This window comes from Poecile atricapillus, chromosome 16 (genome assembly GCF_030490865.1).
Source record: "Poecile atricapillus isolate bPoeAtr1 chromosome 16, bPoeAtr1.hap1, whole genome shotgun sequence".
NCBI classification, from domain to species: Eukaryota; Metazoa; Chordata; class Aves; order Passeriformes; family Paridae; genus Poecile; species Poecile atricapillus.
Window position 1 is genome coordinate 12216534 of NC_081264.1, and position 16285 is coordinate 12232818.

Sequence of the window (16285 nt, forward strand, 5' to 3'; positions counted from 1 at the left end):
CGGGGACTAATGAGCCGAGAATGCTGCGGCCTCAGGGAGCCAGTGAAATGTGAGGCTGGAAAATGCCTTTGAGGAGGCTCTGACACAGAAAGACCTGGGAACGGATCCAAGCAATCCCAAAATCCCACCAGCACAGCTCCAAATTCAACCAGCACCGGGCTGCAGCCGCCGCTCCTGTCCCTTCCCAGCCATTCCCAAATTGATTCCAGGCTCTCCAGAGGCAAAGCACAGCTCAGGTGTGCTGGGAATCCCACATGGATCCCCCATGGGATCACAGCGGGGTTGGCTGCTGGGATCACCGGCAAGGAGAGCGGCTGTCCCATCCCACGGGATGCACGGAGGAGCGGCTGAAGGGTGATCTGGGGACTGGTCTGATGTGTCTGGGGGGGATCTGGGATCTATCTGGGGGGAATCTGGGATCTATTTGGATGGAATATGTGGTTTCCAGACACAAAATGCCTCTCTGGATCAGTGATGGAGCAGAAGAAACCTCGGCCGAGGGAGCAGGGGAAGGTTACTCCCTGCATCCTGCATCTGCTTCCAGAATGGCACAAACGTGGCCATTCCAGGGAATCTTCTCCTTTCCGAGGTTTGAAAGGTTTGTGTCCAAGTGCAGAAGAATGAAGACAGATCAGAAATGCAAATGAGGTGTTTTGAGCAACACAAAGAGATTTTGGCTGTCCTGAGGAAGGTGGGAGGAAGAGAACTTTCTCTTTGGGAGCTGCAGAATTGTGGGGTTTGTTCCAAGCAGGCTGGAGCCTGAAACCTTGAAACCTTTCCTGAGCTGAATTCCTGCTCTCAGCACACTTCTCTCTCTTGGGGCTGCTGTTTGGACTGAAACTGCCATGTTTCCATCATGCTGCTCATGTCATGGAAGAGACCTGGGAAGGAAAATGAACCCTGGCAACTCAGTGGGGAGGGGGGAGAAGGAGGGAAGATGGGACCTGACAATCTCCCCAGAGCTCTGAGGGAAAAACAGACCTGGCTTGGCTGGCAGGGAGTGAATCAAACTCTATTTTTGCTTCCTAGCCCACGGTGAGCCTCATGGCATGAAATGCCAGCTCTCATCATACCTTGAGCCCCACGTCCGTGCTCCCTTTTCCCATTGCAGATGGGCTGCAGTGCTCAGGGCCAGCCCCACGGTGGGAGAAAAGCCAGCGGGGACAATTCCCTTGGGGAATGCAGGGGATGGAGAGGAACTGATCCAAAATTGAATTGATCCAAAGCAAACTTAGGATCAATTAATCAATCACAGGAGGGATTGGAAGGGACCTTAAAGCTCATCCAGTGCCACCCCTGCCCTGGGCAGGGACACCTCCCACTGTCCCAGGCTGCTCCAAGCCCCATCCAGCCTGGCCTTGGGCACTGCCAGGGATCCAGGGGCAGCCCCAGCTGCTCTGGGCACCCTGTGCCAGGGCCTGCCCACCCTGCCAGGGAATAATTCCTTCCCAAATCCCATCAAACCAGTTTGAATCCTTTCCCCGTATCCTGCCCCTCCATAAGTCCCTCTCCATCTTTCTCATAGGCTCCCTTCCAGTTTTCCTTGGAAGTAACACTGGAGAGAGGAGCAGGAAGCCCAGAGCATCAGGTGTAGCTTGAATTGTTTCTGCCAAAGCCCATCTTGAGCGAGAAGTTTTTGGCTCCCTGTGGACAAGCTCAGCCTTGTGCCGTTGCCGCCTGCCTGGGAACGCTGCCCCGGCTCCGCCAGCCGGATCAGCTCCGGGAAGGTCAGCACCAGGCAAAGAGGAGACAGAGCAGGATTCATCCCAAACCCATCACCTCCAGCTGGATCAACAACCCCAGTCCAGGCTGGAGTGTCCAGCTCAACCTTGAGCGAGGTTTTGCAGCCTCCTGGCTGTGGGTAGAGCTCCGTTCCCGCACTCTCCCTGCCTGGAGAAGTCCCGGCCGACGCCCGGGAGCTGCAAACATCCGAGAAGGATCGCTGGGGTTTGGCATTTCCTTGGCATGAACCAACACCTTCCCCAGTAATCCACCCCCCGTTATCCCCTGACCTTCCTGTGCTTCTCCTGCCATCCAAGGAAGCTTGGAGTGCAGGAGACCTTCAGGATGCCCTGGCTCTGTGTGAGCCCGAGCTGAGGAGATGAATCATCCGCATCCTGATCCCACAGAAATGCCCTTTGCCCCGCACGGCAGCTCCCGACAGCTTCTCCCTGCGGTAAATCTTTCCCACATCTCTGCTCCAGCCTGGGTCTTCTCCCTCACACCGAGTCCTTCTACATGAGCCTAGCTGCAGCTTTTCAGCAAGCAGGAGAAATGGACCGAAAAGTGGATTTTCATCCCCAAAGTACAGAGATTAAAAAGATTTTTTTATTTTTATTTTCATTAGGATATTGAAAAAAAAAAAAAGATTTTTTGGTGAAGTGCCCACCTTGCTGCTTCAAGGCCCTTCAGTCTAAGTGACATCAAAGTGAAATCAAAGCATTTCTGTTTAATCCCTGAATAGAAGAGACTCCACAAAGCACAGCCACGTTTTTATCCATCCCCACGGCTGGAGCAGAATTTCCTTGGCGATCCTGCAGCCAGTGGGATGGGGACACGGTTTGAAGGGTGAGGCTGTACCTTGTACAGTCCCAGGGTTTGGGATTGTGGGGGCTTTGCTGGGCTGTGACCCCCTGAGCTAAACCAGAGGGGATTTTGAACCCCCCCCTGCACATTTTGTCCCCAGTCCTGACTCTTTCAATGCCTCAATTCTCAAACCAGGTTCTCCCAGGATGGGCTGGTGCTGGATTAAAGAACTGTCCAGACAGGTTTTTGGAGAGCGTCCTGGGCTCAGAGGAGTTAAATCACTTCCCATTGCACAATAGATTTCCAAATTTTCCAAATCCCAACAATTCCCAAGTGAACAAGAGCTGGAGAGTGCCGGTGCCGGGGAGGGGGTGGCAGGAAGGACACCCAGACACCGACACCAAGCCCAGCAGGTTTTTTTTTTCCCTCTGACTCAGTGTGAGCACCCTAACAAGCTTAGAGCACCGTGTCCTCCACGGGAAACAGGAATAAATTGGGAGAGCAGGAACGACACGAAAACAACTGAAAATAAAACAAGGAAGGTGGAAAACCCAGGGGGTGTGGGTGGGATTGGGATGGGAGCGAGCGGGAGCTCAGCCTTGGCTCGGAGCCCACGGGGGGACCCTGCTGTGGCTCTCCCCTCTCGTTTCTGATAAAGAAAAATGAACACATTTTTTTCCTTTTCCTAAGAAGCTACTAGAGCAAGAGAACCTGGAATTACAGAGAACTTGGAATTACCGATCTTTCCGTGGCTGAGCCACAGATCTGCAGCTCCAGCAAACCCTCGGGGCTGTTCCAGCCAGTCGATAAGTGAGGGCAGCCACAACCTGCTGCAGCACTTGACAGTGCTAAAATGTGTTTGGGGACTTGGGGAAAAGCAACAGGAAAAGGCAACCCATCAGTGTTAATGAATGGTCAGGGGGAGAGGGAGTTGGTACTGAAAACACCCAGCTACAAACAGCAGCTTTGTAAAGCAGGAAAGGCCCCGGGGAGCTGCTCCGGCTCAGGGAAACGCTGAGGAAAATCGGGAGCTGTCTCACTTCCCTCTCCTCAACAGGACGTGGGACAAGCGTTGTCCTCGTCCCCACCCGAGCACACAAGTGCTGAAACAGTGATCTGGCTCTCGAAGGAGCAGGGTCTAATCCATCCTGGCACTTCTGCAAGGATCGGCTGTTCCGAGCTCTCGATGAAAAACATTCCCCCCTTCCCACCAGGCTGCTCCCACTGCCCTGCCTTGTGGATGGAGCTGGCCTGGGGCTCTCCTCCCCTCTCCCAAGAGGTTTGGAAACTCATTTCTCCTGGGGAGCACCGTGCCCTGCCGGTCCGACCCTCCTGCCTCCTCTCCCGCAGTTAAAGTGGTTTTCAACCAGAGAGCTCGAAAGCAGCACCACAAGGACAGGAATGCCACGGACCTTATTTGGCACTGAGGCACGGGATTTTGCTTCAACTTAAACCAAATGGGATTGAGAACATGGAGCAGAACTTTATCCCAGCCCAGCCCACCATCCACCACATCACACAGCTCGGCTTTCCACGAGACATTATTCCCGCTCTCCCCAATTTCCCACGCTTACATCTTCCACAATCTTCTCCCAATTTTCCATCTTCCCCTCACCGACCACGTCCCCCTTTTTCTCATCCCTTCCTCCCCATCTCCACCCTGCTGTGCCAGGCAGCAGCCAGCTGTGGAGTGGCGCTCACCGACACCTCGGGGAGCCAAAACCAGCACGTTCCACCAAAGGTAAAAAATGTATTTAGGGACCTACCAGTCCACCTGGACTTCTATATCCCGTGTCTCTACCTTGGAGGGCGCATCTCCATCGCTGTCCTTACTGCGGCTCTTCAGCAGGTCCAGGACGGGCTCGATTTCTTTGAGCAGCTCGTTGCCTTCCACGCCGCCGTTGAGACAGGAGTGAGCACAAGCCCCGTCCTTGCCCTTCCCGGTGTCCGGCCCTTTGCTGCCGGGAACGACCCCGTTAACGTGGACCATGGGCTCCACCTCCTTCCCCATTTCCCTGCTCCACAGGGATCCCATGGCTGCGGGCAGCGGCTGCTCTTTGCCGGGAACGCTTGGGTTGGACAAGTCAACCGCCTTCGGAGCCGGGCACAGGGGTCTGGTGACACGGACGGTTTTGGGTGTCCCGTCTCCCGTGAAAGTGGTCTCCAGGTGAGTGGTGAAGCCCTCGGGGCCGCGCAGGATGAGGACCACGTAGGTCTCGGAGGCGATGCTTCTCAGGATCTCCAGCGCCGTCTCATAGCTCATGTCCACCAGGGGCCTGCCATTGACGGCTAAAATGATGTCCCCAGCCTGGATGAGGCCACTCTGCTCGGCAGCCCCGCCCCGGATCAGGTCGGAGATGATGACGGGAGGTTTGCTGACGCGCTCCTTCACCAGGAAGCCGAGGCCGCCCACCTTGCGCTTGAAGAGCCTCACCGAGATGACGTTGGGCTGGATCTGCTGCACGCTGAACACATTCTCTTCCATGGCAGCCCCCTCCTCCAGCCCCCACTCCAGGACCCTGACACCCGCCGGGCGCAGGGAAATTCGCTGTCGGAGGCGCTTCCCAAGGCCGGGGTGGGAAGGGACAACTCTGGCTTTTAAGGAGCTGGACTCACTGGAAAACTCCCCTGGGCTTCGGCTGCAGAGGAGTTTTCTGCGGCATGCTCGGTGGCACTGCTCTCCGGACCGGAGAAAAGCGGGAATGTCACCCCTGGGAAGCCAGGCTAGGAGCGGGGCGGGCTGGGCTGGGCATCGCCTGCAGTGGGAAACATTCCAGCTCCCAGTCAGCCGCTGGTCCCGGGCCGGGCAGAGACGGGGAGGCAGCCCGCTCGCTTCACCGGCATCCCCGCCCACGGTGCGCGGGATTCCTTACCTGGAAAAGAGAGAAAAAACCAACAAAGGAGGGAGATGAGTGAGGCAGGGCAGGCTCGAGTGCCTGCTCAGCGCGGGGCTCGGCACGCCACAGGCACCCGGTCCCCACACATGTCACCCCAAGGCTGCAGCCTCGCAGCGCTCCGGGCTTTGTCTCTTCCACCTCTCCCTGCGAAAATCGGCACCATCTGTCGGGGGGGGCCGGGGGAGCGGGGAGCCCTGGCAGGGGCCGCGGGGCACGGGCGGTGCCGGCCGGCCCGGCTCGGACACGGGGAGCCCGGCGGTGATTCCTGGGGGTCACCAGCCCGTCCCCACGCGTGTTCCAGAGCATCCGAGAGCCTGGTGGGTGAAAGGCAGGCAGGGGACGGGCATCCCTGCCCGGGAGGAAACCTGCTCCTTGCGCTCCGGCACTCCGAGCTGGCTCCGGGAGCCGAGCACGGCCACGAGCACAACCAGGGAATAGGAGAGGCCGCTCTGCTCCCCTTCCCCCGAGTTAGGAAAACACTTCCAAAGGCTTTTAAGGCTGGCTGCAGGGATCACCGCTCAGCTCCTCCTCTCCCCATATTCCCAGCCTGGCACGGGGAGAAGGAGGCGATGCTCGCACTCCCCCGAGCCCAGCCCTGCCATCCGTTCCCGCACCAGCTGCTTCAGCGGGGGGAAAGCAGCGCCGGGAGAGCTCGCCCGGAGCTCGTCCTGCCCTCGGGGGAGCCGGTGCAGCCGGGCAGGGCTGTGAACAGCCCTCGCAGGGCTCGAGAGTCACGTCCCATCGACTCCTGATGGGACCCCTGTTCTTACACGGCCGCGCTTGGCTTCCGCCGCCCCTGCTCCCAGAGCCTCTCCGCGCTCCCCTCGCGTTCCTCAGATGCTCTGGAGAACGTTTCGTCTCCAAGGCTGTGCCCTGACACTTCGCATCGAGCCAGCACCTTCTTTCCTTTTTTAAAATCTGAGTTTTGGGCGGAGAACAGAGGGCACTTGTTCTGCCGGAGGCACTGACATGGTGAGGAAAACAATCTTCTCTCTCCCCATGTTCAGGGCGGCGTCTGCACCTCCAGCCCCGCTCTGCCGGGAGCTCCCTCCGGCTCCCAGATGGGACAAACAGGGACCTGAGGAGCAAGACAGTGCCACCAGCGCCACTCGGGCACCTTAATCCTCACGTGGGGGATGTTGCTGACCCCAGGCTGGGTTCTTTAACGAGGACTCAGGGATAAATTAGAGATCCATAACCCAAACCGATGGGTTTTACCCCTGTGGCCCTTCCCCTGCTGTGACCCGGCCCGGCAGAGCAGCGGTAGCAGCAGCTTGCAAAGGGTTAAATGCCACTGGGTCAGACCCTCAAGGGCTAATTAAGGCCCTAATTGCCAGGTTACTTCCTGCAGATGACACTGGATCAGGATCCCTGTGCCACCTCACAGGGCTCGGGCAGCAGGGCAGGAGAGGGAAGATTCCAGTTTTGGGGAGGATGGAGGAAAGCAGGAATTTGCTTCTGCCAGACAGGTTCTGTCCCTTTCCTTCCCTCCCAGCCCTCCATCCCTTCCCCATCCCGACCCCACTTTCACAGTGGGACCAGCCGAGTTTTCTGCTCTTTCCCAGGTTCTTTGGGAATGACAGGAGCAGCTTCCCTCTCCCTGCCAGGCTCTGATTTCCCCGGCCCTCGCCCCCATCCCCATCCCCATCCCCCTGAGGTCCGGGCAGGGCACTGACTCACACAAAACCCATCCCGAAGCCTCTGCTGGCACCGTGGGGACAGATGTGGCTTTGGCAGGGTGGAACACCAGCTTCCTGCGGGGATCAGCCCTGCTGGCTGCTCGGGGCTCCCCAGCTCCCCACCCTGGCTGTGTTTGCACCGTGCCCGGCTCAGCAGGGCCTGGCACGGCTCCCTGTGCCCGCCGGGCATTCCCGGCCGCTCGCTCGCTCGGGCAGATGTTGCACAGCTGGAGGGGAACGTGGATGTCCTTCAGCCCCGCTCGACCTTACAGCGGGACTTGCTGAGCTCGCTGGAAAGAATTGAGAACCCCCCGGTGTTTAATCCCTCGCTCTTCTCCCAGCAGGATAATTTCCAGCTATTTCCATGGCAAAGCTTGTCATTTCTGGTGTGTGTTCATCCCCACGGAACACCGGCATTTCCAGGCGCTCGTTGTTCCCTGTCCCCAAAGCCACCGACACCTCAGCACTCCTTCAGAAGGGATGGGAAGAAAAGAGTAAATTATACTTTAAATGATCCCCCAACACCCATCCAGGCATTTCTCCCTTTGTTCTGCTGCTCCTCAGAGCCAGGAAGGTCAGAAAAGACCCAGGAAGGAGAGGGAAAGGCGAGGAGAGGGAGGACAGACAGGTTCTGAGCCTCTTGGCCTCCTGCTCCTTGAGCGAATCATTGGATAAGGATTTTCACAGAATTGTGGCATCGTTTACGTTGGAAAATAATCTTAAATATCATCAACTCCCATTATTTTCCAGCTGGAAAGCCTTTCACAGACTCAGACTGGAGAGAAGAGGCGAGGGAGAAGTTCAGGGAGGCTCAGAAGGCTCCCCCAGGAGGGTCAGGGCTCTCCTATCCCAGCCCCGGGGTGTCCCAGGTCTGATTCCAGACGGGACACGCTTCAGACGGAACCCAAGGGTTCAGCCCTGTTGAGCTGAGCTGTGCTGAGCTCTGTGAGCCCCCAGATTCCCAATTCTCCCTCCCAGCACCATGAGGACTCTGATTTATGGACCCCAGAGCCAGGCTGGACATTTAAAAGCTGCTGGAGGTTTCAGGTGTGGCTCCTTAAAACAGTGAGAGCAGGATGGGGTTTCACCAGGGTGGGAACATTTATTTCACACCAGGAAACAGCCAGGAGATGGAAAAACCATCAGCAAAGCCGGGCTCAGCTCCCTGCCGGGCCACCCTGATGGAATAAACCTCCATGGATGGGGCCATCCCACTCCTGCCTCAGTTTCCCTGCACTACAGGAGAGCAACAAACCCTGCAGAGGGGCAGCACCCCAGGCGAGCCCTAACCCTGATCCCAGCACCCATCCCTGGGAACATCCCTCCTTTGGGGGCTTCCAGGGAAGGGCAGTGGGGCCGGCTCCCCTCTGGCAGTGATGAACACATGAACCCCAGGAGAAGCTCCCTGAGCTGCCAGATAACATTCCAAGAACAAACTCCGGCACAAATGTTAATGGGATGATTTGATTTCCATGGCAAAGCGGTGGAGAAATCAATCTCGGGAGCTTTAACACAATCTCCTCACTCTGCCAGGCTGGGCTGTGCCCCTCACCGTGGCCACCCTCGCTGCTCCCAGCCTCCCAAATCCATTTGGAGCCCTGTTTTCCCGGTGATAATGGCTCCTGCATCCCCGTGCCAGCTTTAAATGGGCACCATTGTCCTCTCTAATTAGTTTTGGTGGGATTTATAGCGCTGGAGGAAGAGCCCCGGCGCTGATGGATTTATGCCCATTTAATTTTTACGACCCACGGAGCATTGGTGGATGGGATGAGGAGCGCTGGGATGCAACACATGCACGGTTCCTGTAAACCTGCGTGGCTGTGCCTCTAGAAAAGGAACGTTCCAGCCATCCCCTCGCAGCCAGCTCGCCCCTGCCAGCAGTTCCACGCTCCATCCTCACCCAGAGTCTCCTTGTCCACGGCCTTTTAATCCTGGGAATACCCAGACAACGTTCCTCTGACGCCTTAAGCTTTATATTTTCTATTTTTCAGCTCCTGTGCTGCATTAGTGTATAACTCTGAGCTCTGTACAGAATGCTCATCAGCTCACACTAAACAATCCTTCCAGGCCTGAGAACCAAGGCCACCTCAGGCCTGAAAAGTGTAAACAAAAGTGAATGTGACCTCATTACCTGAAGCTCTAATTGGACAATTAACCCCTGATATGCAGATTGACCAAACTTACATCCCTCTGAGAAACTGGTGATGTCCATCTCAGCTGTGGCCTCTGCAGGCTTTGCACTGCCCACGGTGTGTCCTTGGGAGGCCTTTGATAAATCCACACTTTGTGCATTTAACTCTGCCTGGCCTCTGTTCTAGGCAGCCTCTCCAGGCTCTAATTATCCACCTCCCCTCAGCCTTCCCAAAATCCACCCAGGAAGGGCAAGACCTTTTCCCTTCAAAGCCAGACAATGGCTCCACCTCTCCCTTCCCATTCCCAGCCTTGGGAATCATTATTCCAGCTGGGCTGGGACTTTGCCTTTCCCCCAATAAAGCTGATTTCCACCGGGAGTGATGGGGATGAGGCACTCTGCCATCTGCACAGGGCCCTGCTGCCGGTGCCTCCCGAGCTGAGCTGGACACCAGCAGGATCTGGGAGGATCCCAAGGGATGGAATGCCAAGGGCTCCCACCCTCACCTCCCCATGGCTGCAGCCAAAATGTTCCTGTTCCTGCAGGAAGAGCAGTTAATCAAATAAATCCTCTCCTGTGGTAGAAATAAATCCATGGCCAGGCCCCGAGAGGGTTCAGCTGCTTCAATCAGGAGTTGTTTCCTGGAAAATAAACCACAACTGTTTGCTCATGTTGGGATAAATCTGCCCCAAAGCCCCGGGACTTGCACATTTATCCAACTCCTGGCACTCGGTTTGGTATCCATCCCCTCTCCAGGGAATGGAACAGCCAAGGAAAGCCAGGTCCTGCTGGCATAGGAATGTCCAGGTGATTAAAATGATCACTGGAGATCCCTTACAACATAAATATTCCATTTTTTCTGATCTCATCCTACCCCATCCCCTTCAGACCGGCGTCCTGCACACTCCTGATCATGGAACAACAGAGCTGGAGGAGTCAGAGCCACCCCAAAACTTTCCTGCAATTTTTGGGAGCCCCTCACCCCCCTGCCGTTCACCCCATCCGACACAACCCGAGCAGACAGCATAAAATGCATTTTAGTGTTGCCAAGACAACTGTGTTGACACAATCCCCCTTTTTCTTTAGCTGCCAGAACCAGGGTTCTGCTGTAATTTGGAGTTCAGGACTGAGCAGATTTCTGCACCACGCCTGCCATTCCTCTTTTGCCGTTTCCTACAATATTTTCCCGACGCCTGCGGTGTGTGGCTCCAACAGAATTTAGATAAAAGCGTCAATTCTGCTGCTCGCCCCATCTCAAACTGATGTTCTTATTAGGGCTTGGCCCATCTGTAAAACCTCAATTCCGCCACCATCAATTTTCTGAGAGGCTTGGAATTACACCAGTGACTCCAGCGTGACAAATTGGAGCGGTGTTAACACACCGCCACTTTGTCCTGGAAGACAAAATAGGTAGGGAGGAAATAAATGAGAAAATTCCACTTGATGGATGGTCTGGCAATCCAATCGCAGCACGAGAGGGGAATTGGGGCTCCATTTAGGAAAAAAACAAAAGAAAAAGAAAATTTAAAAATCACAGCAGGTTGGCTGGAGCTGTGATAGCTCCGGAGCTGCCAGCCAGCATCAATAAAGTCAGGGATGGAGCTCCCAGCTCCGAGCCCGTCCAGGAATAAACTCCTGGTCTTTTTCAGCCACTCACGTCCCCTCTTTGCTGCTGATGCCCCAAGATCCTTCTTCGTGGCATTACATTTTCCAGTAAATCCTGCTGGCACTGGTTTTCTAAGGAGTGACTCATCCCCCTGATTAAAACCCTCGGGAGAAGATCGGGCTCCTCTCAGCACAACCCCCAGCCAGACCCCAGTGAAATTCTGCCCCTGAGACAGCTCTGGGATTTCCTGAGCGTGGTCACCATCCCTCTCCAGCACGGGAAGGAGCAGGATTAGGATTGCTCACTTCCCCACAGGTGAATCCAGCACACGGAGCCAAGGCAGAGCTCTCGCCCTCGTCTCGGCATCCTCAGGGACGTGCCAGGGGAGGATCGAGGATAATTTGTTCCCCCGAGTTTCTGCCCAGGGCTTTGCGTTAGCACTTGTTGCCATAGTACCAACAACAGCGCCAAAGTTCTCCAGGGGCCTCCTGGGACCCGTTCCTGGTCCTACAAGGCTCCAACTCTGCCGGGATTCAGGTGGGGAGATGTTGTGGAATTTTCTGCCTCCTGGGTTTGCTAAAGGTGCTGCCGGTGGGAGAGAGGCTGTTCCTCAGAAGCAACGCCAGCCTCATCATCCTCACCCCTCCGGCATCCCTGAGCCTGGATGAGGCCAAAAACCCAGGAGGGTGTGTGGGAGAGGAACGGAAACGGAGCCCATGGATCCCAGGGGATTTCCCCTTCCCTATGGAAGCTGAAGCAGCACCAGCCCCTACCCTAAACCAGTTTTTCCTTGTGCCAGAGGAGAGGATTTTGGCTCCCCGTGCCCCCCGCTCCTCACTGCTGGCATTTGGGGCAGGCTGTCACCCCAGCTCGCAGCCCTGGTCCCAGATGCTGCAGTGATGCCCCATTTTGCTGCCTTTTGGGGAGGAAGGATAATCCCTGCCCGGAGAACTCCCAGCTCCCCAGCCTTTGAAAGCGAGGAAGAGCCGCACGTTCCCAGCACGTCTGGAAACGTAAGCCTGAAACTCTGGAAAATGGGATTAAGACAAGCCTCCCCTAGAAGGGCATTGCTAGATCTCGTTAAGCGTTTCGGGATCGTCACGGAGAGGAGAAGCGTTGCCCTGGCATCGCTGTCCCCGTTTCTGTAGGGACACACACAGAACCCCCAGCTTTCCACGCTGCACACACAGAGCCACCGTCCTGGTGACATCTGGGCTCCCCACGGCCACATCCCGAGCCAGATCCCGCAGGGACCGTGACAACCCAGGCTCCCTTATCACACACAGCCCATCAGGGCTCCTTTGGAACGAGCAGGATTTATCCAGCCTCAGCCAGCCTGTGGCTCACAGGCCTCTTCGGGACACAATACATTTATTTTTGGAGGGATCAGATTGCATCTATAGATTTGATTTAACGCACAGATACGACCGGAGCAGTGGGAGTAGAACAAAGGCATCAGAGCTCCGCTCGGAGCCGCCTCTCAAACCCGGCCCTTCGTTATCGGGGTTGGGTTTCTTTAGGGGAAAATTGATGGGATCAACAAGTATCAAACAATATCCTCGTTACTCGGGAAAGGTAAATGCTAATCTATGCGAGCTGAGCTCATGTGACTTATCAGTTACTAAAAATAGTTGTTTTCAGGCACTGATTTAGGGAATCTGGCAGATTTCCTAAGCCTTTGTACAGACACACCACTGAAATGGAAAAGACAAAATACACAAGCAAAGCAGGGAGGGGGAAAGAAAAAAAATCAAACAGGGCCCAAATGGCCCTGAGGGCGAGGGAGGACCAAGCCCTCCCCGTGAGCAGCCACACAACGTTAATTCCAAGCGAGGATTCCAAGGATTCAGCCCAAACCCCTCTGCCTAAGATGGCCTCTCAGTCACAGTTGTGGTGCTGGCAGGGGGAATGAGCAGAACCCAAAGGGCACGGGGGAATTGTCCCTTTCCTGGGCTGCAGAGGGTGTGATGCTTCTCCCAGAGCGGGTACCTGGGAAGGGAAAGATCCCCTCCAACCCCACGGCTGCGTGGGAAGAGACTCCGCACCCGGAGTTTGTTTGCAAACATTTGAGACTGCGGAGTCTGTGCCTGAGTTTGTGGCATCTTTAAGGGAATATTCTGGGAAATACAGGCTGGGAGAAAAGAGAGGGAGGAGGAAATTGCTGATGCGAACCTAAATTCTTTAAATAAGGCTTCCCCACTGAGACCTTGAACAGAAAATGATACCCAGCAAAAGGTGCAGGTAGAAATTCCTGGCAAAGTGATTTCCCCCCCTGCTCCCAAAGCCTCCCTGCAGCGCCTGTGTGATCATTCCTGTAGATTCCCGTCTGCCAGAGCCGCTGGCACTTGGGGGTGTGGGTGAGGAAGAGGATTCATCTCAGGGCACCCTGCAGCTGCCCCTGCGATCTCCCGTGCCAGACAGCCCCTGCTCCCCCGGGAAGGAAGGAAGGAAGGAGACACTTCCCCTCCATCTCAGTGAGAGGCGGATCCGCTCCTCGGGGACTCGGCTGATCGTTGTCAAGTCGCCTGCCAGAATTTCCTCCCGACAGTCATAACTTGGAAGCGTCGGGAGAAAATGTCTGCACCTGGGCTGTGGGTGCTGAGGCAGGGAGCCGGGGCTGGACGGGGCAGCACACCCAGCCCGGCGCCAGATGTTCCAGCTGTGCCTGCACAAAGAGCTCTTTTCCCCTCTGCTTTGCCAGCAAGAACCAAAAGCTGTCGGCTGCAAGCCCAGCCGAGGCAGCAGCGGGGCGAGCAGGGTTCATCCCCTCCCATCCCTGCGGCAACAACTCCCGCCTGCATTCCCGGCTCATCCCGAGGGAGCTGCGGGCTCCTCGGTGGGCAGAGGGAGGGGGAACAATCGGCGCTGAGCCCCCGTTCTCCCGAAAGGACAGGAGCCAGCCGTCAGCAGGACATCCCGAGGGCTGGAGCCGCACTGGGCAGTCTCCTCCCCAGCCCGGGCTCGATGGGGGTCTTGCTGCCACCCCAGCGCTCCGGGGACAGTGAGGACACCCTGGGGACAGCTGGGACATCCCGGTCCCCAGGGACAGGGCAAACAGCGAGGGCAGGACCTGGCGTGCGCCACTCCCCACCCCAGCGCGGGGCTCGGTGCCACCTCCTGCAGTCCCAGCGCTCTCCGGCGGGGTCCGGAGGCTCGGGAGCCCCGGCGCTCCGGGCAGGCGGCAGCGGAGTTCAGCACCCGGGACAGCTCCGGGGAGGCGGCTGGATCCGCTCATCCCCCCGGGACAGCGCCGCTCACCCGGGACAATGCCCCCGCTCCCGGGAAACGGAGCATTCCCAGGGAAAACTGCCCTCCCCACGGCAGGCTGACATTGTGGGGACACGGTCCCCTCTCCCTCCCCATAAAACGCCCCTGTTAACCCCACTTCTGGGCCGGTCCCGGTCGCTGCCCTCTCCGGACCGGTCGCACCCGGCCCCCGCCCGGCCCGGCTCCGTCCGCTGCTCTCCCCGGGGCAGTGCCGCCCGTCCCGGGCTCGCTGTCCCCCGGCACTGTCCCTGTCTGTCCCTGCCTGTCCCTGCCTGTCCCTGCCTGTCCCTGACTGTCCTGTCCTGCCCCGGGCACCCACTGTGCCCATCCCAACCCTCCGAGCTGCGGGGGAGGGAGACTCCTCTTCCCGCGGGGCCACGGGGCGAGCCGGGCTCGGAGGAACTTTTCGGGGTGCGGAGGGACCGGGGGGACACCCACAGCGTGTCCCGGGGGTGCGGGGCGAGCAGGAGCCGCGTCTCGACGGGGCCGCCCGGACCAGCAAAGCGGCTCTCTCCGGGCTCTCCCCGGCGTGTTCCCCTCTCCGCAGAGCCCGGCTGCCCGCACCGGCAGGGCTGGGGTCCCGCTGTCGCCTCCCCTTCCCCCGGGGAGCGGGCACGGCGCGGCCCCGCTGCCCGGAGGCGGCGGCGCTTCCGACGGGGCGCACGGTCCCGCAGCCCCTGCAAAGTTTCCCGGAGAAGCCGCGCCCGGTGCGGGGCTGGGGGGCACCTACCGTGCTGCGGAGAGGAGCCGTGCCCGGTCCCGGCCCCGGCCCCGGCCCCGCATCCCTCCCGGCGGCTCGGCACGGACGGAGCCCGGCGCGGCGCTGGGCTCGGCTGGGCTGGCAGGGGGGGAGCCAGTCCTCGCTGCGCCCCTTTATCCCAGCAGCACCGAAACGAATCCGCTTTGACGTCCAACCAGGGTTTTTATGGGTGTGGAGCGAGCCGGTGCAGCCCTCATTAGGAGACACTCGGCTCTCCAAATCATACATCTTTTATATAACCTCATTTCCAGCCTGGCTTTTCTTCCCCCTCCCTCCCCTTGCCGGGGAGCATCGCCCACCCCCCCCAACTCCCCCACCAATTAAAGAGCTCAGAGACACCCCCCGGCCCCCACTTGTTGCTCGGAAGCTCAGCCTCACCCCCCGCGGGCCTGACTCAGCGTGCCCCGGGCGAGTGGGGGGCTCTGCCTGCCCCGGGGGGCAGCGGAGGGGCTGAGCGCTCCCCAGCTCCCTGCCCAGCCCTGCTGCAGCCCCCGCGTTCCTGTTCCCTGGCAGGTTACGCTGCAGAAAATCCCCCTTTTTTCCTGGCAGCAGGAAGCCCCCCGTGCCTGCTCGGTGCCCAGGGCAGACACCACCATTCCTTCGGGATCTTCCAGCGCTCCCAGCCCGCATCCAGGCGGTGCCGGGCCAGCCCCGCGCCCCGCTGCCCCCGGGGCACAGAACAGAAGGGAACAGAGGGTCTCCTCACCCCACTTCCCCTCCCGACTCTTTATCTGCCCCCAAGGCGGCCCAGAGCAGACCCAGGCTTGACATCAGTCTCCAGCCTTTGCGATTGTGCTCATTCCCATGGCAACAACAAACACACAATTATAGATATATATAATATTATATAAACCCAGCGGGCTCTCGGGCAGGGCTGTGAGGTTCAGCTGGCCCCCAGCCTGTCCCCAAGCCCAGGGGCAGCTCCCAGCGCAGCACACAGAGGTGTCCGAGCCTGCTGAAGGTGCCCAGCCCGGGCAGCCCCAGCGCTGGCCCGGAGCCTCACCGGAGGCAGGCGAACAAGGCACGGCAGGAGATTCAATTACAGAACTTCCCACGGCCAAGGGGGAGCGGAGCAGCCCCGCTCCTGCCCGGCACACCGGGAGCCCTGCAGGGGTGGGGAGCGGCACAGGACGGGCAAATGCGGCAGCACAAGCGGGGCTGCCTCCCCCGTTCCGCCCCTCCTCACAGAGATCGGGCTCCAGCACTGTCTGGGGCCAAGGAAAACACGGTTTAGAGTCGGGAGGGCTCATCTAAGAGCGAGCTACCCAAGGACATCTGCTCATCACAGCCCGGTGACAAAGGACTTCGTGACCCAGGCACTGGCTGGCCGCGGGCAGCTCAGTCCGGGCTGGGAAAAGTCCAAACCCTTCTCCTTCCCGGGCTCACAGCTTGGAGCCTTGGAGCTGCAGGGCTCTGCCA

At 58.3% G+C, this 16285-nt stretch overlaps 1 protein-coding gene across 2 annotated transcripts in view; it reads right to left on the minus strand.

Annotated features, from left to right (window-relative positions):
• The window catches only part of NOS1 (nitric oxide synthase 1), a 73407-nt gene that overhangs the window by 34807 nt on the left and 22315 nt on the right, over positions 1 to 16285 (minus strand). For both annotated transcript variants that reach the window (XM_058851453.1, XM_058851452.1), the window contains exon 2: positions 4293 to 5399. In XM_058851453.1, the coding sequence (XP_058707436.1) occupies positions 4293 to 5011 (719 nt within the window). In that variant the 5' untranslated portion in view covers positions 5012 to 5399. The remainder of the gene's footprint in view (positions 1 to 4292; positions 5400 to 16285) is intronic.